The 22,788-nt window shown below is 51.3% G+C and overlaps 1 protein-coding gene and 1 non-coding gene across 2 annotated transcripts; both read right to left on the bottom strand.

The window, feature by feature from the left end:
* Positions 1 to 5,637: 5,637 nt before the first annotated feature.
* On the bottom strand, positions 5,638 to 22,111 carry JPH4 (junctophilin 4). Its single transcript, XM_056863660.1, has 5 exons — positions 21,636 to 22,111; positions 18,841 to 19,627; positions 12,864 to 12,982; positions 10,560 to 11,179; positions 5,638 to 5,718 (listed from the first exon to the last, which is right to left on the bottom strand). The coding sequence occupies exons 1-5, from the start codon at positions 22,012 to 22,014 to the stop codon at positions 5,638 to 5,640; spliced, it is 1,986 nt and encodes a 661-aa protein (XP_056719638.1). The 5' UTR covers positions 22,015 to 22,111.
* TRNAV-CAC (transfer RNA valine (anticodon CAC)) lies at positions 7,482 to 7,553 on the bottom strand. Its single transcript has one exon. It is a non-coding gene; the product is annotated as a tRNA-Val (tRNA).
* Positions 22,112 to 22,788: the final 677 nt, after the last annotated feature.

Raw genomic sequence — 22,788 nt, 5'->3', positions numbered from 1 at the left:
TCTCCAATCGCCATTTCTACTCTGCTGTGTCTGACGAAGGGAGCTGTGGCTTTCGAAAGCTTGCGCCCCCAAACTCTTGCTAAGGAACCCACATCTAACTGTGCTCCTGCAGACCAACACGGGCCACCCTGTAAAACTATTATCTCATATATATATATATATATATATATATATATATATATATATATATATATATACACACACACACACACACACACACACATATATATATACACATACACACACACATATATATATATACACATATACACATACACACACACACATATATATAATTTTATAACATAAAATAAAAACAAACACAATAATAATAGTACAAAACATTAAAAAAAGAAAATACAAAAAAGTATCTATATAAACTTATCAATATATTTACGATTATAGAGTATATAAAATTGGAAAAACTAAGATACCCCTTTGACCCCCCACCCACCTTAAAAAAGTGACCCATCACCCGACTTCCGTAGAAGTGTCTAAACAGTTTCAAAGATATTATTAACTATAAAATATAAAATTATTAAATCTAGTTTCTATAACTCTCTAAATAGAATAGTAAAATCCATTTTTGCCAGTTTATCCCAATATGTGGCGGCCTTACCCCAAGTTTTTTTTAAATTCTTCCAAATCCTTTCCATGTAGGAATTCCCTTAGTTTGGCCATCCTCATATAAATCCATAATTTCTCTCTCCAGTCCCGAATTAAAGGTTTATGCACTTGCTTCCATACTCTAGCTATTACTATTCTTGCAGCGGCAAAACTGTATTGACAAATTATCTTCAAGGGGACTGATCCCTGTAACCTGGAGATCAACTGTAATGCCAGCTCTCCAGGGGAGGTTGGCAACCCAGGCTGCCGGGCTCAGTCCTCCACCAAGGGCATAGAGAGCTGCTGTGCGAAAACGGCAAGCAATGATGCCCAAGCCGGACACAGCCACGGAGAGATGCCTAGAGCGTCGCGGCCCAAAGGGCCTCTTTAGGACTAAATCACGCCTCTTCTGCCCCGGAGGCCCCTTGGGAAAGCTTCTCTTGGGTCACAGAGAGGTGCTTTCTCATGCCAGAGGAGGCGGCTAGAGCGTCCCTCCTAGTCTGCGTAGCCCATCGCAAGGGCTAGAAGGGAACGTGATCTCTGCACGAGGTTTTCAGGTCTGGGCGGCGCTTCAGGCACAAATCCCACAGGGAGGGAGAGAAGGGTTGACGCAAACATGCAGGGGCTGAGAGGTGCGGTTTAGGAAGGCGCTTTTCGGTGCAACACCCCAATGCATTTTAATTGCTGCAAAAAACCCCAATGTATTTTAATTGCTGCAAAATCCCCCAATGCATTTTAATTGCTGCAAAACCCCCAAATGCATTTTAATTGCTGCAAAACCCCCAAATGCATTTTAATTGCTGCAGAAGACCAGCTGAGGACATGACGCGCAATGGCGTGTGCCTGAGGTGGATAGGCAATTTGCAGCCCCCTTCCCCCCAAAAAAAGCCCCCTTCCTTTCCAGGATTCTCTCGGCTCGTTCCCCACCCCGGAATGTCAGCCTGAGGAGGGCGGGGTTTGGGGAGGGGAGGGACTTCAATGCCATAGAGTCCAATTGCTGAAGTGGCCATTTTTTTCCAGGCGAACTGATCTCTCATCAGCTGGAGATCAGTTGTAATAGCAGATCTCCAGCTAGTACCCGGAGGTTGGCAACCTTGTTACAGTGTGCCCCCCACCGCAAATTGTGGTACAGTGGTTAGAGTGTCAGACTAAAATCTTGAGAGAGCTGGTTTTGAATACCCCACTCTGCCATGGAAGCTTGCTGGGGGACCTGGGGCTAGTCACACAGTCTCAGCTGAACCTACCTCACAGGGTTGCTGTGGATGAGCTGGAGAAGGAGAGAAGGTTGTACGCCAATTTGGGTCCCTACTGGAGAGATGAGTGGGGTATACATATTTTAAAATGTCCTCTCTTTTTTTTTGCATGCCTATGTAGTCCTTTGAGGACCTAGAGAACCCGACCTTGACTGTAGTTGGTGTGGCTTCCATCATCTGCACAGAAGAAGGAGTTGGCTTTTATATGCCTACTTGCTCTACCACTTAAGGAAGTATCAGACCGGCTTACAGTCTCCTTCCCTTCCCCTCCCCACAACAGACACCTTGTGAGGTAGGTGGGGCTGAGGGATCTCTAAGAGAACTGTGACTAGCCCAAGGTCACCCGGCTGGCTTCAGATTAGCATCCACCGCTCATGGGGGAGTGGGGAATCAAACCTGGTTCTCCAGATTAGTGTCCCCTGCTTCAAACAACTGCTCTTAACCACTACACCACACTGGCCGGCTGGGTTATATTTTGGGTTGTCAGCCAACAGGAGGGCCTGGAGGTCTCCCCGAACTGAACCTCCAAACTACAGAGATCAGTTCCCCTGTAGGAAAGACAGTATTGATGTGCGGACTTTATGCTGTTGTACCCTTCTGAGGGCCCTGACCTAAATTATCCCAGGCTAGCCTGATCTCATCAGATCTCAGAAGCTAAGCAGGGTTAGCCCTGGTTAGAATTTGGACGGGCAACCTCCAAGAACTACCAGAGTCGTGATGCGGAGGCAGGCAATGGCAAACCACCTCCAAATGTCTTTTGCCATGAAAACTCTATGGGGTTGCCATAGGTCAGCTGTGACTTGACGGTGCTTGCGCATGCATCCCCCCTTCTGAGATCCCTCCGCAAACCATACCCTCCCCAGGCTCCATCCCCAGATCTCCAGGAATTTCCCAGCCCATAGCTGGCAACCCTAGGAGATACAGTGATTGATATCATACGGCAGGTGCAATTAGCCATGGCAGGGGAGTAAAGACAGGCACCTCTTAACTCACCAGGAAGGAAACTAATAGATGTTTGGGGATTGGGGTGGTGGTGGTGAAATGGCATTGAATGGAAGAGTTAACTTCTCATGCCTCAGTGACACAGACCTGTTCAAAATTTCTTCCCAAGGGGTTGCTTAACATTACGTGGCGGTGTGGTCCTACATATGCCAGTCTTATCAAATAATAAGGGGCCATGTTTTACCCTGCCAACAAAATGTTAGTGGATTAATCAGAGAAGTGCAGCTTTGGCATTAAAAGGACTGTTCCAGAAGTTTTCCGCCTGCAGCTGCGAAGATACTTGGCAGCCCTACTCTCTAGACAGCTGTAATTAGAATAATGATCCTACCATGCTCAGGAACACTCCTCCTTCGTACTTCACATCCTCTGAACCTCAGCCCTCGTGTGATTTTAACTCGCTTGCCTAGCAAGCAAGTGAACCGTTCCCCAGCCCCACCTCCTCGAAATAAAACATCCACCTTTGGAAACCGTTTTTATTAATATATTTTTATTAAATTATTTTTTTTCCTGCAAGACTTATTTAATGTTTTTTTTTCCAATCCCAAAGACACGAAATAAGAAATATCCAGTCAAAAAGGCAAACCGGGAAGAAAGGTTAAGGGCGGGAAGGAAATTCTTCGGATCAAGGCCGGAACAAAGCATTGGAGGGAAAGGGGGGCAGGCGGTAGAAAACTGTAGGGTAAGGTTAATTTTTTTTTCTGTTTTTGTTGGCTATACAGACATTCCCAGTATACACAGCACACAGCAAAGGATCAGTCGCTTCCTCATGCAGAATCCAGCGAGGGGATGAGCGGGAGATTCCTAATGGAGGAGACCCCATAATTAAGAGGACCTCCACTGTCATCCTGTATCTATCGGTTCTCCTCTCTGGTTCCCAGTCACCCAAAAAAAGAAGGGATGTATCGGAGGCTGCAGATACCCCCCTCGTCCCTCTTTTACAGCCCTCTTGTAACTTCTTTTGCCCTTAAAATGCCTCTCCTTGCCCTCTGGAAGGCAGGACTTCCTGTATTGCACTCTTGAGTGCCCTGACGAAAGGCGGGACTTCCTCTTTTGCCCACCCAATGCAGGGCCTCTCCTATTGCACTTTTTCCTTTCCAAAGGCACAACTTCTTGCTTTTTATTCCCCCATAGGGGTCAACTCTTTTACCCTCAGTCTAGAAGGCGTGATAGCTCCTTTTCTGTAGTCGGGTCCTGCTTTCTCCAAGGTGAGCCTTCCTTCTTTGTCCTAAGGCCGGACTTCCCACATGACACCATTCAGGCGTTTCATCCTACGCCATGGGGGGCCCATCCCCACCCTCCTATCCCCAAAAGGTGCTCTCTCGAGTCCTGTATAGCAGGACATCCTATTCTTTGCCCACAGACTGCTCTGCTTCCAGACGAGGAGGCATGCCCTGGTTTTGCCCAGCAAGGCTAGCTTTTCCGTGTCTGGACTCCTGTTGTGGGAATTGCACGCCCCCCCCCCCCGGTTGCGAAACCCCCTTCTTCCAAGCGGCAGGAATCTCCCTTTCACCCTCTCATTAATTTATAGAGGTTTTTTTAATTATTCAAATGCTGCGAGAAAAAGGTTTATAAAAGCATAAATAAAAAGGAACTTTTTTTCCTGTTTCTTCTTTTGTTTGTTTGAAAAGAAGGTTCCAGTTCCCACAAGGGAATGGGAGCGGCACAGAGAGAAAGGGAGAGAGATGGGGGGGAAAGGAGAGTACCCCTTTAGCCTCTCCTTCAAACATTCCCCCAATTTTGCAGACTCTTGCGGGCCTCCCGCTCCTCTCTGCCCCAGGGCTGCCCAGCGCCGCCGACTGTTAGAAAAGGGAAAAGGAAACAGGTAGGAATTCGTGACACCCCCTTTCTGAAAGGAAATTGTTATCCCTGTTTCAGAATTTTAGGGGAGCAGCTGGGGGGGGGAGTGGGGAGACAAACTCACATGTACAGGCATGGTCGAGGAGGAGGGCTTTCTAGGTTTGCCAACTCCTGGCCGGGAAATTCCTGGAAATTTGCAAGGCGAAGCTTAGGAGGGTGGGGTTTGGGGAGGGGAAGGGAAGGGAAAGGACCGCTGCAACGTCTAATGCCATAGAGGCCACTCTCCAAAGCAGCCCTTTCCTCCTGGCGAACTGATCTCTGTCATCTGGAGATCAGTTGTAATTCCTGGAGATCTCCAGGCCCCACCTGGAGGTTGGCAACCCAAGGGCTTTCTTGGCAAAGCGTTTCCTCCTTAGAAAAAAAAGAAACCTCAGAGTGGAGGAGAATGGGGAGGGGGGTTGAATTGACCCCCTTAAGGACAATGGTTTTTTTGGGGGGGGGCAACTTCATGGTAGGCAGACAGATCACGAATCCCTACAGTCTGTGGCCCCAACAGAATTAAAAACCCCACAAGGCTGATGCCCATCCCTACACATCGCTCCATTTCTATGTCTCCCCCACCCCACCAAAAATGCCCCCAGAGTTGTAAAGATCTAATGAGAACAGTCTGATTAGTAAAGACGGATGAAAAGACCAGAACAGGTGAGGCAGGGATGGGAGATCGTTGTCGTATTGGAGAAATAGCAAGAAAAACAGAGAAATCTCTGGTAGAAAGAGAGCCCTTCGTATGTAAACAATCCAGAAAGGTTAAAGGTAAGAGCAGGGGGGGGGTTTAAAGACGTGAAAAAAGAGAAGGGGGGCCGGAGGAAGGCAGAGGATGGAAAAGAGAAGAGTCTGTTACCAACCGTTGTTGTGGGGCTGGGGTGGGAGGAGAGGAGCAAACAGGGTCAAAAGAGACCCCCCCTGCCCCCCACCCATCTCAAGTGAGGAGAAGAGAGAACAGGTACGCCAGACTCACGTCAATCAATAGGACGGCGGCAACGACCAACGGATTAGCTCCCTGCAAGAGAAAAGGACGTGTCAGGATGAAAAACGCCCCCCCACCCACATCAAGCACAAACCCAAACTTTTCACAATTAAATCCCAAAAAAACAGCCCAATTTCCACTTTTGGAGATTCTAACAACGGTTTTTGTGTTCCATCTTTGAAGTTATGACCGTGAGGAAAAGTTTTGGATGGACTATTGGAAGCAACCGTGTGAAGGATTAGCCTCCCCCTCTGTTCAGCTCGTGTTTTTTAACAGGCATCCAATACTTTTACTGACAACAACAACCCTGTGAGTTAGGTCAGGCTGAGAGTTTGTGACAGGCCCAAGGTCTCCCTGCAAGCTTCCACGGTAGAAGTGGGGAATTGAATCCGGGTCGCCCAGGGTTCTAGTCCGCCACTCTGTCTTCTATGCTGCACTGGCTGTCACAGCAAGAAGAGGGCAAAAGTCAAGGACGACGTGCAACTTTGCAAAGGTTGAATGTATACCTGATGTATGGAACTGGTGAAGTGACGTGGCGATTTTTCTCCTGTTCCGAATGTGGGAAGTCATGGCTCTCAGACAGCCCAGATCAGGGGTGTCGAATTCATTTGTTACAAGGGCCAGATATGACATAAAGGTCATTTGGCCAGGCCGGGGCTCACCAGCCCAGATCAAGAGTGGGGAGGTGGCTAGCAACCCTGCAGCGGGCTTGCCAGCCCAGATCAAGAGTGGGAGGAGGATTGCCACGGCTGGCTCTTGGGCTGGATAAGAGCTTTCAAGGGCCCAGGTGCGGCCCCCCCGTAGGGTTGCCAGGTCCCTCTTTCCCAACGGCGGGAGGTTTTCGGGGCAGAGCCTGAGGAGGGTGGGGTTTGGGGAGGAGAGGGACTTCAATGCCCTAGAGTCCAATTGCCAAAGCGGCCATTTTCTCCAGACGAACTGCTCTCTATCGGCTGGAGATCAGTTGTAATAGCAGGAGATCTCCAGCTAGTATTTGGAGGTTGGCCACCCTAGGCCCACAGGCCTTATGTTTGACACCCTCAGCCTAGAAGGTCTGGCAAAAGAACTGCACAGATCTATCAAGAACAGGCCAAGAACGTCCATATCCAGAGGCAGTATATCTGCACCCCAAAGGAAGGCAGCTGCATCCACACACCCTGCTTTCTTGTGAGAGCCCAGAGCTCTCTGGCTGGCTGCAGCGGGCAATAAACATGCTGGCCCAGAAGGAATCTCTTTGACTGGTCCAGCAAGGCAACGTTTAGGCTCCCTTCTTCCCAAGACAGCGTACCTTGCTGGTTGCTCTCCCCCCACCGGTCCTTCTGGAGACGGGGAGGGCTGATGGACCTCTCGGTTTTTATTTATTTATTTTGAGGCATGAAGCAGAAGGAGGGGCAAGCGATTCCTTCCCTCCAGAGCAGGCGGCTCTTTTCCAGCACTCAATTCACACCCTCCTTGAGCAGCGGGAGAATTACTCATAAGCCAGCATCATTATCAGGGGTTCCCCCAGCAAGGGTGGGGGGTGGAGACCATCCAAAGCACACGGGGAGCGCTGCAGCATGGTTGGTGTGAACACATGAACGCACACATGAAGCTGCCTTATACTGAACCAGCCCCTTGGTCCATCAAAGTCAGCATTGTCTACTCAGACCGGCAGCGGCTCTCCAGGGTCTCAGGCTGAGGTCTTTCACATCACCTACTTGCCTAGTTCCTTTAACTGGAGATGCCGGGGATTGAACCTGGGTCCTTCTGCATGCCAAGCAGATGCTCTACCACTGAGCCACGGCCCCTCCCCAAACGAGTGGAGATGCTGGGGATTGAACCCGAGACCTCGTACATGTGAAGCATGCGCTCTACCACTGAGCTACATCCCCCTGCGCACCGCACCGGTGGGGTCATTGGCCTTGCCAGACCCCTGTCATGCTCCACACCGCCCCTCCCTGTGAGCCCTGAGAAAAGGGATCGGACCCAGGAGACGTGGTGCTCCGCCGCCTGTCTGCCTGTCCCTCCCAGGACCCTCTGGATAATTTATGACCCGCAGTCCTGTCTTCCAGCATCTCCCAGCATCCCCCACTGCGTCTCTCTCGAGGGGCGGGGCAGGGATGCTGCAGTGGGGAAGGCGGGGCCGAAGGATGCTGCTTGGAGAGGGATGCTGGTTGCCGGGAGACGAGGAAAACGCCAGCCAATCTCCTTCGGGTCCCGGCTGCCGGGCTCCACCCCCAGCCCCTCCCACTTCTGTTTCCCTGCAACACTTTTAGGTCCAGAGGAAAGGGAGGGGGGGGCAATGAATAGGGAAGAGAGGTGGGGAGAGGGAGTCGGTACAACAAGCCCAAATTTTGGTCCTACAGGAGAGCAGGTGGGCCTAGATAATAGGATTGCCACCAGTTCTGGGAGGGAGCTGGGATCTTAGGGGTTCGAGGTAGAAATCAGGACTCCTTGGTTCTGTGTTAGAAAGCGCTGAAGTGACGGATGCTGGGAATCCGGACTCCTGGGTCCTGTCCCTTGCTCTGGGAGGGGGGAAGGAGGAGGAGAAGAGCTGGTTTTTATATGCCAACTTTCTCTACCACTTAAGGAAGAATCAAACCGGCTTACAATCACCTTCCCTTCCCTACAACAGACACCCTGTGGGGTAGGTGGGGCTGAGAGAGCTCTAAGAGAGCTGTGACTAGCCCAAGGTCACCCAGCCGGCTTCATGTGGAGGCGTGGGGAAACCAACCCAGTTCACCAGATTAGAGTCCACCTCTCATGCGGAGGAGTGGGGAATCAAAGCCGGTTCTCCAGATGAGAGTCCACCACCGCTCCTAACCACCGGTCATAACCACTACACCAGGCTGGCTCTCTGGGAAGGGACGGGAGTGGCTGAAAAACGGGACGCTGGGAATCCAGAAGCCCAGGGAGCACGAGATGGAACAGAATTTGCCAATTTGGCAGGAGAATCTGAATGTTTGGTTTGGCGGCTCACGTCTCAGTAGCGCCGTTCCTTCACTGCTCTGCTTTCAAAATGAGGGCGCAAACCTCCGACTCGCTGCAGGGCTTCCTGGTGCTTTGTGGAGACTCTTTCCTTGGAAATCCTGAAGGGAGCTCTACTGCCCCAGTTTGTCAGTTTGGGGAGGCTTAGGCCATTTATGCATGGGAAGTTTTGCCTTGGATTTGCCGCTCTCCAGGTGCACATTCCCCCCATCCGAATTCTCAAAACTCTGCATGGGGGTTATTTTTTAGTTTTGAGAATTCGAATGGGGACAATGTGCACCTAGAGAGCGGCAAATCCAAGGCAAAACTCCCCGTGCATAAATGGCCTTACTGTGACAACGTTGACTCTCTGTAGGCGCGTGTGAGCGCTCCAGAAATTGGCTCGACACCTTTGAATGGACAAAGCCCGTGCACTTATGAGAGCTGTGGTGACAGGCAGAAATCCAACGGGTTGGGTCGTTCGTGGCGTGGAGACCGCGGGGCTGGGGGAAAAAGCTATGCCCGTGTGTATGTGCTCAGGTTGCCAGGGCCTCGGTCCATAAAAACGAAACGGACTAATGAGAAGGCAGGAGAGAAGGCGGCACGGTACAGCCCGATCTCGTCAGATCTCGGAAGCTAAGCAGGGTCGGTACTTGGAAGGGAGACCTCCAAGGAAGACTCTGCAGAGGAAGGCAATGGCAAACCCACCTCTGCTTAATCCCTTGGCTTGGAAGCCCCTTGCTGGGGTCGCCATAAGTCAGCCGCGCCTTGACTACACTTTACACACATACAGTGAGCAGGTGATATTTTGTGTGGCTAACAGAAAAGGGTAGGCAGAGCCAATTCTGTATGGCTCAACTAGGGTTGCCAACCTCCAGGTGCTAACCGGAGATCTCCCGCTAGTACAGCTGATCTCCAGCCGATAGAGATCTGTTCACCTGGAGAAAATAGCCGCTTTGGCAATTGGACTCTATGGCATTGAAGTCCCTCCCCTCCCCAAACCGCACCCTCATAGAATCATAGAGTTGGAAGGGTCATCTAGTCCAACCCCCTGCACAATGCAGGAAACTCACAACTACCTCCCCCTCCCACACCCCCAGTGACCAGAAGATGGCCAAGATGCCCTCCCTGTCATCTGCCTAAGGTCACAGAATCAGCACTGCTTTGGACCGGCCGTGAGAGATTTGCTGTGCAGATTTTTAAAAACGTTGCTTGGGCAGCATCTGCCTCCACAGCGCAAGGGTCGCCACTGTGGTAAAGCTACGGCACTCTCTGGCTGGCTCCACGTCCTGTGTTTCCCCACTTCCCCACAAGGTAAGTAGGCTGCGCTTAGCAACTTTGGGAATGAACTTTATAGCCTACTTACCTTGTTGAATTCCATCTATTTAGCTGTTTTTTGTCTGTATGCCTATGGTACAGTTTGATTTCGTGTTTCTGGTAGTGTGTCGCCTTAAACTCATTGCCTTTGAATACAGCATTTGTCTTTTGCTAATTGTAGAGCTTGTGCCGTTTTTTTTAATTGACTAGTACCTAGAGGTTGGCAACCATAGTCAGAATCCCAAAGGTGCACACAGGTTAGGGTTACCAGCTCTGGGTTGAGAAATACCTGGAGATTTTGGGGGTGGAGCCTGAGGAGGGTGGGGTTTGGGGAGGGGAGGGACTTCCATGCCATAGAGTCCAATGGCCAAAGCGGCCATTTTCTCCAGGTGAACTGATCTCTGTCGGCTGGAGATCAGTTGTAATAGCAGGAGATCTCCAGCTACCACCTGGAGGTTGGCACCCCTAGCACAGGCTCAAAAAGGTTAGGGGCCCCTAGTCTAGAAGGAGAGTTTGGCATAAGCCAGGACTCCTGGCTTCTCCTGGCTTCTCTTCCAAATTCTACCCAGCCTGGTGGGATACAACCTTCCTTTGCCCCCTTCCCACATCCTTACCTGTCTCTCCCTTCTCCACACAGCTCCGAGGGTCTCTTTTTTGTCCACCACGGAGGCCCCAGAACCCCCAAGCAGTTCTTCGCTCTCTGGTTCTGGGTCCCCAGGAATAGCCGCCGGTGCTGGTTCTGCTGGCATCTCCCCGGGGTAAGGCCTGGCAGTCGCCGCTGCTTCCTCCTCCTCTTCCTCCTCCTCCTCCTCCTCTCGGAGGCTGCCGGAGCTGCCGCTGGCAGGGCTGCCCATCTGAGGGTGCCGTGGGGCCCCTGCGTAATCCCCTTCTTCCACCTCGTAGCTGCTGAGCTGCTCCGGCTCCTCCTCCCCCTCCCAAAGCCCCTCGGGGGCAAATCCCGGTGTTCGAGAGGGGAAGCTGCCCCGGCAGCCCCACTCATCCTCGGGGTCGGAGGCCTCAGGGAGGTGCTGGCGAGGACCCCCGTTCTCCAAGGGGGGCCAAGTCCGCCGGGGGTCTCCCCGCCAGGGCTGCAGAGGCGTAGGAGGGTAACTTGGCGGTAGGCTCGGATCGGGGGTAACGTCGGAAGGGGTGATGCCGTTCTCATAGACCTGGGGGCTGTCGTATTCCTGGAAGTCCGTGTCGGTGCCTTCTGAATCCAACCGTGCACGAGATTCTGGGGAAGGAGAGGAGTCCAATGGTTAGAGCAGAAAGAACTGGGGAGCTATGGGTCCCGGGTTCAAGGAAAGCCAGGGCAAGTTGCAAGAGAAGAACACCAGGACCCAGGGCCTCTTGATGGATGGGATCTCAAGGTTTCTCAAGGCCAGCCCAAGGTTTTTCAGTGCCCTAGGTGAAATATGACCTTGGTGCCCCCATTCCATTGAGAGAAAAGGAAGAAGTCTGGAATGAACTCTTTACTTCCTGGGCATTTAAAATGAACAGTGTAAAAACAGAAATATCGCAGCCCTTCAAAAGCCCTCTGTGCTGCCAACCTCCAGTTGGAGCCTGGAGTTCTCCCAGATTTACAACTGATCTTCAGACTACATAGATCGGTTCCCCTGGAGAAGAGGGCTGCTTTGGAGGTGTGGCTCAATGGCATTATGACCTGCTGAGGTCCCTCCCCTCCCCAAACCCTGAACTCCCCAGGTGGAACCCCCAAACCTCCAGGAATTTCCCAACCCGGAATTGGTAACCCTAAAAGATTAGAGTCAACTGATACAGAGATTCCAGAAGCCTGTGACGGTGGCTCCTCTCGCCTTTTTGGTACCCCTCAAAATCTGGCGCCCTAGGCAATGGCCTCGGTTTGCCTAGTGGCTGGGCCGGCCCTGGTCCTCCTTCTCCTGGCATGGGAAGATAAAGTGCCTCTAAACATGGAGGTTCTAGCCAACTGTATAGGCGAACGACTATAGATTGTCTTGTTTGTGGCTTCCTAGAGGCACCTGGTTGGCCACTGTGTGAACAGTCTGCTGGACTTGATGGGCCTTGGTCTGATCCAGCAGGGACTTTCTTATGTTCTTAGATAGATCTATCCTCTGAGAGTTTGTCACCTGAGCCTCTGGCCATCACCATATCTTGCGACGGTGAATTCCAGAAGTTAATTGGGCACTGCGTGAAGAAATCCTACCTAACTGCTAAAATTAGTTTGTTGCTGGAGAGTGCGAATCAGTTCAGAAATACCCTCTTTAACATGAACCTCCCACAGTTCATTGAAAGGCGCAGATTAAGGATTTAATGTAGAAAATGCTTCCCATGGGGAAAAAAGGGGAAGCAGGTATAATTTGGACCCTCAAACTCCAAACTTCCCCGGAAAGAAGAGCTTGTTTTTATATGCCGACTTTCTCTACCTTTTAAGGAGAACCAAACCAGCTTACAATCACCTTTCCTTCCTCTTGTGGGGTAGGTGGGACTGAGACAGCTCTAAGAGATCTGTGACTAGCCCAAGGTCACCCAGCTGGCTTCATGTGGAGGAGTGGGGAAACAAACCCAGTCCACCAGATTAGCGTCCGCCGCTCATGTGGAGGAGTGGGGAATCAAACCTGGTTCTCCAGATTAGAGTCCACCGCTCTTAACCACTATACCACGCTGGGTTGCCAGCCTCCAGATAGGGCCTGGAAATGTCCCAAAATTACAACTGATCTCCAGACAACAGAAATCAGTTCCCAGGGAGAAAATGGCTGCTCTGAAAGGTAGACTCTGTGGCATTATACTCCGCTGAGGTCCCTGTCCTCCCCAAACTCCACCCTCTCAAGGCTCCACCCACAAATCTCCAGGTATTTCCCAACCCTGAGTTGGCAAACCCTACTGAGGAAAGACTTTCTTTCTTGGGGTGGGGGGGAGGCCACCCGTCCCAAGCATCTCACCTGGCTCGGTTAGCATAGGCTGCAGTTCCTGGGCCAAAATTTTGGCCAGGCGGGCAGCTTCCAGGGCCTTCTCAGCTGCACCGAGCGCAGCCGCCGCCTTCAGGCGAGCGTCGGCAGCCCTGCAAGAGAAAGAGGGTTTTAGGAACTGGCACAGACACTGCCCCATCTCTCCCTCCCCAGCAGTAACAGTCCTCTTTGAACGCTGCTTCCAAAAAACACCCCTTTGCCATTTGCAGCTTTCTTAAATATCCTGTCTAATTTTGGTCTCCCATCCCAGTAGCATCTTAGAGACCAGCAAGAGAGCTTTCAAGAATGTGGCTGTGGCTCAGTGGTACAGCCTCTGCTTGGCATGCAAAGGATACCCGGTTCAGTCCCCGGCATCTCCAGTTAAAGGGACCGGGCAAGTAGGTGATGTGAAAGACCTCTGCCTGAGACCCTGGAGAGCCGCTGCCGGTCTGAGTAGACAAGACTGACTTTGATGGACCAGGGGTCTGATTCAGTATAAGGCAGCTTCATGTGTTCATGTGTCCTTTTATCCTAATCAGAAGGGAAGAGGGGTGTTGTAAAGAATGCTTGCAGAGGGTGCAAACGTACATTGTATGTTGTAATCAGTTTGATTAGAGCAGGGGAAAAATATTTGGGTTAGCGTCTGTAGAGAGATAAGAATCTGATGTTCCTATTCAGTCCGGGGGTCCATTGTTCTGAACTTGTGAATTAACTCGAGTTCAGCAATCTCTAATTTCCCTTTGAAATTTCTTTGTTTGAGGACTGCTGCTCTTAGGTCAGCAATGGAATTTCTTAGAAGATTAAATTGTTCTCCCACTGGTTTTTGCATGTTGCAGTTTTTAATGTTGGATTTATGTCCATGTATTCTTCTGCATAGGGACTGACCTGTTTGTCCAATGTAGAGTATGGACAAAAACAACCACACCAGGCTAAAGAATGGAACAATATGTAATGAAATAGACAAGAAATACTACAATATAACAATCTATATCGTGTCTAAACACACATGAAAATAAACATAATAGTCCAACTTCACGTGGCGGTGAGCAAAACCAGAGAAATCCAACAAGATGTGAAGGACACTAGTGGTCAGGCAAGTGTGGATGCTGAACAATGATCCAAATTGGATCAAAGGGTCCAAAGGAGATCAAAGGAGACAGTCGTTCCGGATACAAATTAGGAGTCCGTTTCTGCTTCATCAGTCATTCAATCTCAGAAGATTCTGTGCATAGTATTCAATTCTTTCATAGGACGTTTAAGTCTCTTGCCATATTAGATTCAAATCATCACGCTTTTTATGGATATGGATTTCTCTGGTTTTGCTCACCTCCACGTGAGGTTGTACTATTATATTTATCTTCATGTGTGTTTAGACACTATATAGATTGTTATATTGTAGTATTTCTTGTCTATTTCAATACATATTGTTCCATTCTTTAGCCTGGCGTTGTTGGTTTTGTTCATATGTTGCTTTTTACAACACTATTCTGTATTTTTGACTTGTTTGTCCAATGCAGAATGCAAAAGGACATTGCTGACATTTGATGGCATATGTATAGTTAGTAGATAAGCAAATGAATGAACCTGAGATGGTATGGTGGGTTCTCTGGAGAGGCGGCATAGATATTTCCTAAATAATTTTCTAAATTGAATTTACTGAATAAATCCTGGCACTTGGTGAAGTTTGGCCCCCAGAATATTTTATGCAGATCTCAAGATGGGATGGATTCGTATGTCGGTAAGCGATGGGTTCAGACATGTGGATTCATTGCGCATGACAGAGTGTGTGTATACAATCGCCTACATGGAAATTATCTCTGTGTGGGAAATGGGTCATGTACGAAGCCATCCTACGTAAACCCGGTTTTTCCACAAACAATTCACATCCCAGGGAAATGCCTACAGCTTTCTTAAAAGTACTGTTTCACTGTGTTTTTCTAGGAAGTTTTACATTCCCTTTGATATCCGTCTTTCAATGACGGGGGAAAAACCACTTTGTAAAGAGCTTGTTTCAACACTTGGAAATTTAAAATTATGGAGAGAGAGTATGAACAGCCCAGCGGATGGGAAACAACCCCTCCTTCTGCTGTCCTACTGAGAGCCACTGGGTTTAGTGGTTGGAGAGTCGGACTCAGATCTGGGAGATCCAGGTTTGAATCCCTACTTCTGCCGTGGAAGCTCGCTGGGTGACCTTGGGGCAGTCACACATTCTCAGCCTTACCTACCTCACAAGAATGTTGTTGTGAGGATAAAATGGAGGCAAGGGTATAAATAAAGTAACGACTACTACTAATATAATCATTAAGAAACCAGAGGACAGGAATGTCAGTGTCCTAAATCAGGGAGTCTCAATTTCCCCGTGTGAACATGTTCACCACTGACATTTAAGCCCAGCTTTTCAGTATTCCCTTTTGTCTCCAGCGCATCTCGAGACCTTTGTTAGAAGAAGGAGGGAAATAAGGTTGCGGTTGTGTTTCAAAATCGCTTCATATGGCTGCAGCCCCCCGCACAGACACGGTGTTTCACTTCTTCCTCGCATACACCCACCCGGCACCCGAGCCTCTTTGTACGCACCCTCCCAGCACTGTTATGGAGCACGCCCACGCAGCCACCTACGAACCACCTACACACCTCAGCCTGTTTATGTACAACACAACAATTAGCACCCTTCCTGCTCCCCCCTGCCGATGACATCTTGTCCTCTTGTTTCCTTGCCTCCATGGTCTGCCCCCTTCCTTTGCCGCCCCCACCTCTGGTGTGGGGAGAGCAGGCCCTATATCTACTCCCCTCCCATGGGTATCACCGGCACAGGGGCCAGTCTAGGCATTCCTGCCCTGCTCCCCCACCCCCAACCCTCTCCATCCCAGCCCTGCTGGTCCATGCCCAGCAGATGCTGCTGCTCAGCTGTTTCCATAGCAGCCGCTAGCCAATCACCTCGCCGTTGCCCAGTTACCTAGGAGACCAGGCAGCCTACTCCAGGCGGCTAGGCCTTGGCGGAAGCTGCTTCCCTGTTCTCCTCCCTGCCAGCACACACACACAAACACACACACAAACACACACCAGGCTCCTCTCCTTGCCGCCGTCTCTCGCACAAAAACGCAACCGAGGGCAAAAAGCAGGAAAGGGAGCAAAGATGGAAGTTAAGCGAGACGACAGCATGCCTTCCGGCATTTTGCAGATGGAGACAGGGATGCTTGTGTGTGCTTGGAACAAACCCTTACTCTGGTGCAAGAATCACTGTCTGAGGCCTAGAGTTGCCAGCTCTGGGTTGGGAAATTCCTGGAGATTTGGGAAGGGCGGGGTGTAATGCCACCGAGTCCACCCTCCGAAGCAGCCATTTTGACACAGGGAACTGATCTCCATAGTCCGGAGATCAATTGTAATTCCAAGAGATCTCCAGGCCCCACCTGGAGGTTGGCAATCTTACTGTGACCCTGCATCTTCCATCCACCCGGTTGTGACACTGTTTTTCACCTAATTCATTAGCTTGGCAATTAAATCGCTTCTGCTGCAGTTATTTCTGAGGACTGGTATACTAAGCCTATGGGGCACGTTGCCTCTCTTTTCTTCCTCAGACATTTAACTTCCAAAGAGTCAGGGGAACATAGGGTTGGAGTTTGTTGTGTCCATTCATCAACATAAGGAAAAATTCAGCGCCGTAAGATGAAATAAAATATAGCGCTTTACCAGGGATGGGTGTCAGAAGAGAGGCTGCCTCAGGTAAATATGGAACTGTTGGATTGTATGTTGGGTGGAGTAGAGAGAGGGTTCAGAAATAAAGCAGAGAGATAAGGGGGGAAAGGCAAATCGCGGAAGGAAGACAAAAATAGAAGCAAAAGAAAAACTGGAAAAGAGAAAAACGGAAGGCACGGCAGTGCGGAAGCGGCGCCAACTCCAGCAGGCACACCGAGGCCTCACGTCCTCGCCGTGGTGGCTGGAACGGGCAGTGTCTGATTTTCGATCCATATGGGCAGCCTCCCAAGAGCTGAAATCCTCCCTTCCAAGTCCTACTTGGGTTGGAGGGGGAGAGGAACCAAACCTAGACATCTGTGTCCTTTCTTACCTGCAATTGATTATTTTTATAAAACAGTTTGGAGCATACGGAGGTGTGTTTAAAGGGAGCCACCCCAGTCAATTTGGGATGGGGAGCCGGAGAGGGGAGGTTTCAGTCAATTGTAAAATGGCTGCCTGTGTTTGAAAGGGGGGGGGGAGATTGTCGTGAGATAACCTGATCTGTGGCATGGCTATCGACGACGATATTTCCACCAGGGCATACAGTTATAATTCTGCAACCTTGGGAACAAGTAGAAGGATTCAAGCCTTTCAAAGGCTGATACTTGAAGGCAAAGTAAAAAAAACCTTGAAGATAGGGTTGCCAACTAACAGGTATTAGCAGGAGATGTCCTGCTTTTTCAACTGATCTCCAGCTGATAGAGATCAGTTCACCTGGAGAAAATGGCCACTTTGACAATGGGACTGTATGGCATTGAAGTCCCTCCCCTCCCCAAACCCCACCCTCCTCAGGTTCTGCCCCCAAAACCGGTCCCTCAGGTAGGGTTGCCAGCCTCCAGGTACTTGCTGGAGATCTCCCACTATTACAACTGATCTCCAGCTGATAGAGATCAGTTCACCTGGAGAAAATGGCCACTTTGGCAATGGGACTCTATGGCCTTGAAGTCTCTCCCCTCCCCAAACCCCGCCCTCCTCAGGCTCCGCCCCAAAAACCTCCCACCAGTGGCGAACAGGGACCGGGCAACCCTACTGTGAGGCCTAGTTTAAAGTCCTAGGGTTGCCAATCTACAGGTGGGGCCTGGACATCTCCTGGAATCACAACTGATCTCCAGAGATCAGTTCCTCTGGAGAAAATGGTGCTTTGGAGGGTGGGCAGTATGGCATTATACCCCACTGAGGTCCCTCCCTTCCTCAAACCCAGCTATTCCCAGGCTTCACCCCAAAAAACCTCCAGGAATTTCTCAATACAGATTTAGCAATCCTACCTAGAGAACTCAATAAAGGAAGCCACAGCCTTCAGTTTGCAAGATCTGAATAAGGCTGTCAAAGATAAGACATTTTGGAGGACTTTCATTCATAGGGTGGCCATGAGTCGGAAGGAACTTGACGGCACTTAACACACACACACACCTAGAGAACAGTGTAATCATCCTTTTTCATACCATTCTCCCCAAACTCACTATTACTGTAAATTCATCACTAAGCAATAAGCCCTTTTAAATTAACATATAATAATACTATCCACCAAGCATGGCTTCTTCCTCCTTGCTTTCCTGTTTACTCACAACCCTTTCCCACATGTTCCCCCACCTTTTTAGAGGATCCCCCCCAAGTCTTCCTTCTTCCATTGCTAGAGTTGCCAACATCCAGGTAGTAGCTGGAGATAGGGATGCCAACCTCTAGATACTAGCTGGAGATCTCCCGCTATTACAACTGATCTCCAGCCAATAGAGAACAGTTCCCCTGGAGAAAATAGCCGCTTTTGCAATTGGACTCTATGGCATTGAAGTCCTTCCCCTCCCCAAACCCCACCCTCCTCAGGCTCCGCCCCCAAAACCTCCCACCAGTAGGGAAGAGGGACCTGGCAACCCTAGCTGGAGATCTCCTGCTATTACAACTGATCTCCAGATGACAGAGATCAGTTTACCTGGAGAAAATGGCCACTTTGGCAATTGGACTCTATGGCATTGAAGTCCCTCCCCTCTCCAAACCCCACCCTCCTCAGGCTCTGCCCCAAAAAACTCCCGCTGGTGGCGAAGAGGGACCTGGCAACTCTATCCATTGCAACCTTTGAGATCACCACCCCAAGTTGTCTCTCTGGAGAGAGCTGCTTGCTTCTCGTCTTGCCTCCCGGACCACTCGCCAGAAGAGTAAACGTCGAGGAGGATCCCTGTACCTGTGTCTCCATAGAAGCTTTTGCCATATCCCCGATCGCTTAAGCCCGTTTTCCTGCCCTCACCTGGCGATGGCCACCTCCTGCTTCTGCCGCGCCATGCTGACGGCCCTCCTGGCCACCTCCACCGCCCGGTCCACCTTCTCCTTGACCTTGCTCCGACGCAGCGGGATCAGGTTCTTCATCTTGCCGCTCACCAAACGGTTGAGCTTGTACTTGCCCTCTTCCTTGGAGCCGTCGGGGTAGGTGGTGCGCCCGTAACCGTGCCGGCGGTTGCCCAGCCACTCCCCTTCGTACCGCAGCCCATTGGAGCGGCGGCTCACCCCATAGCCGCTGCGCCGGTCGGCCCGCCACTCTCCAGCGTAGACCTCGGTGGAGGAGCCCTCGATGGTCAGGGTGGAAGGCAGCTCGGGTTCTGTCTCGGCATAGCTGAGCGTGGTGGCCTCGCTCCCGGCTGAACTGACCCCCGCCTCACTCTTCAGGGACCCCCGCTTGCTCCCCAAGGAGGCCTTAGACTCAGCCCTCCGCACCCTCAGCCCGCTTAGGAGCAGGGAGCGCCGGAAAAAGCCCCCCGATTTCTTCTTGGCTCCCTTAGGGAAGTCTGGGTCTCCGGGGAAGGCCAAGACGAAACCACCCCTGGATCCTGAGGCCGGACTGTCCCCTGGGAGGGGCGGAGGAGGAAGAGGAGGCGGAGGGAGGGGTGGCGGAGGAGCGTTGGGGTCAGTTTCGCTGTGGAGCGATTCCAAAGAGGTGCGGCGTGGGGAGCGCACCAGGGCCGCTTGACGATAGGGGACGCTCTGGCGCACTCCGTATCCATGACGCTTGCCGGACTGCCATTGGCCCTGGTAGGTCCCTGCAAGGGAGGACAAAGAGACGGAGTTAAGACTGGAAAGGCCAGAGAAGAACATGGGGAGACATGGAGGCCAAATCAGAGATTACCCCAATGATGGCGAGCGTGGGTCGTGGACACAATGAAGCATTTCCATGCACAGCTGCTTTTGTAGCTCAGTCCTGGTTTCCCAGAGAGGCCTTTCGATACTGTGTAGATTGCTGTGACCTGGGTGGCCCAGGCTAGCCTGATCTTGTCAGATCTCGGAAGGTAAACAGGGTTGGCCCTGGTTAGTATTTGGATGGGAGACCTCCAAGGAAGTTCAAGGTTGTGACACAGAGGCAGGCAATGGCAAACCACTTCTGTATATCTTTTGCCCTGACCTGGATGGTTCAGGCTAGCCTGATCTTGTCAGATCTGGGAAGCTAAGCAGGGTAGGCCCTGGTTAGCGCTTGGATGGGAGACCACAGAGGAAGTCCAGGGTACCTGTGCAGAGGCAGGCAATGGCAAACCACCTCTGTATATATTTTGCTCTGACCTGGATGGCCCAAGCTACCCCAATCTCATCAGATCTCAGAAGCTAAGCAGGGTCGGCCCTGGTTAGTACTTGGATGAGAGGCCACCGAGGAAGTCCAGGGTTGCTACGCAGATGGGATGGGAGGCCACCAAGGAAGGGTTTCTATGCAGAAGCAGGCAACGGCACACCATCTCTGTTCATCTCTTGCCCTGAAAACCCTTACAGGGTAGCCATAAGTTGCCTGCAACTTGATGGCATTTTCCACCACCAGGCCCAGAAGAATGGCTTCTCTCACTCCTACCAATGAATATTTTCTGGCCACCCTGATTCTTTGGAAAAATGGAATTGTAATCCACCTTTTAGTGCTAGGGTGGGGAACACACACAAAGGATGGATAGGGGTAAGGAGTTTAAGGTGGTACCTTCCTGGGGTCAAAGGTAGGCTTGCCAGGTCCCTCTTCACCACCGGTGGGAGGTTTGTGTGTGTGTGGGAGCCTGAGGAGGGCAGGGTTTGGGGAGGGACTTCAATGCCATAGAGTCCAATTGCCACAGCAACCATTTTCTCCAGGTGATCTTCTCTATCAGCTAGAGATCAGTTGTAATAGCAGGAGATCTCCAGCTAGTACCTGGAGGTTGGCCACCTTAGTTAAAGGTGGGGTTGCCAGTTCTGGATTGGGAAATACCTGGAGGTTTTAGGGGCGGAGCCTGAGGAGGACAGGGTTTGGGGAGGGGAGGGATTTCAATGCCATAGAGTCCAACTGCCACAGCAACCATTTTCTCCAGGTGATCTGATCTCTATCAGCTGGAGATCAGTTGTAACAGCAGGAGATCTCCAGCTAATACCTGGAGGCTGGCAACCCTAGTCAAAGGCAATGTGGTGAAAGATGGGGGGAACTGGAAAGACTTCTCAAAGACAGAAACTGGATGGAGAAGAGATATGCACCAGTTCTGCGAATCCTACACTTTCTCCATGGAGGTCATAACAGGTGGATTAAAGAGATCAAGAGCGTCCCAGTGCCTGAGCAAGGATCTGAACCCAGTTTGCTGTCTGGCCATTTATATATTATGCCCCACCCCCTTTCAGTGCTGGATGGACAGAAGGAGATGTACAAAGCCAACTGGGCAGAGAAGGGTAGCCAAGTGGAGAAATATATAAAGAACGTAAGAAAGGCCATGATGGATCTAGACCAAGGTCCATCAAGTCCAGCAGACGGTTCACACAGTGGCCGACCAGGTGCCGAGGTACCTGGTTGACCACTGAGTGAACAGACTGCTGGACTTGATGGACCTTGGTCTAGATCCATCATGGCCTTTCTTAAGTTCTTATGAGAGAAAAGAAGGACGGAGAGGCCCAGCATAGGAAGTAGGACAAAGCGGTCATGCAACTGACTCAGCGAGTAGGCAGGGAAAGGTTTGGCATTAGCAGGACGGACGGCAGCGAAGCAAGGGTGCTGCTAGTACGTCAGCAGCCGGATGGGGGACCCCCTATCATCCTTGCTAGGTCCTGCCCCCTCACCTCCGTCGGCGTAAGTCTCCATGCCATAGCCATCCTGCAGGCCCTCGCGCCACATGCCTTCGTAGATCACGCCCGAGTGGCTCTCCCAGACGCCTAGGCGCCCCTTCAGCCCGTGGCTCCATTCCCCTTTGTAGCACCACTTGCTCTTCCTCTCCACGCCCAGTCCGCTGCGCTTGCCTTGGCTCCAGTGGCCTTGGTAGGTGTTGCCGCTGGGCCAGGTGTAGACACCCAGCGACTCGAAGCCGCGGCTCCAGCGCCCGCTGTACTCCCCCTGGGCGCCGGGGCCCGTGCATACCCCGTAGCCGTGTGCCCGGCCCTCCTCCCAGTCCCCCACGTAGCAGCCGCCATCGTCAAACTCGAACCTGCCTCCGTTGGACATTCATGTAACGTTTCTCCCCCGGTCAGTCGGGCTCCAGTTACCCACGAGTCCCCGCTCGCATCTCCGTCCCCCCCTCCGGGTTGCCTCTACATGGCACTGTCACGCGCAGAGGAACGGCTGCCTTTCCCAACACTGTCTCCACAGCCGAGCATCCGGCTCCCTTCTGTCTTCTCCTGGACCTAGAGAGTTCTAGCTACGGCTGTATGGCTACAAAGCCTGGGGCACGTAAGGAACCACGGGCAGATCGAGACTTGGCGGCTTCTTGAGAGCAGGTTCGACGTACTTCTCTGGTTTCCCGGAACAGAGTCAGCCTACAAGTGGATCCAGGCCAACGCCTAGTGCTTATCAGCATGCATTCGAGCTACGTTTATATTAAAGTTTACACTCTTCATGCTACACACATACAAATGCTCGGAAATCTCTGGTTATTTTTGGATAACGCTCTAGGTTTTCTACAGCTATTGGGAGGCTGGAGGCCTCAATGTTTTTGCGTATGGGGTTGGCCAGGGTGGGGGTTACTGCCCCTGAGCTCAGAGCTCTACTACTTCTGCCGGAAGTCTGTGGCTGTAGGTATGTTACAACGGTATGCCGAGACTTAAAAGATCTCTAGCTAGAGGCCCCACAGTGCTTTGGAGGCGAGAGGTGTACGGAAGGGCCTGCCCAGACTTCCGTCGAGTGTACAGATAACGCAATGGAGCTACGGGCATTTCAAGTCGCAGGGAGAATTTGTTTTTCGGCTGCAGTCATAGGATGGCACTAGACCGAGAGGGACGG

Source organism: Euleptes europaea, chromosome 18, assembly GCF_029931775.1.
Source record: "Euleptes europaea isolate rEulEur1 chromosome 18, rEulEur1.hap1, whole genome shotgun sequence".
NCBI classification, from domain to species: Eukaryota; Metazoa; Chordata; class Lepidosauria; order Squamata; family Sphaerodactylidae; genus Euleptes; species Euleptes europaea.
Note: the sequence above shows the minus strand (reverse complement) of the source record. Positions and strands in the feature narration are given on the sequence as shown.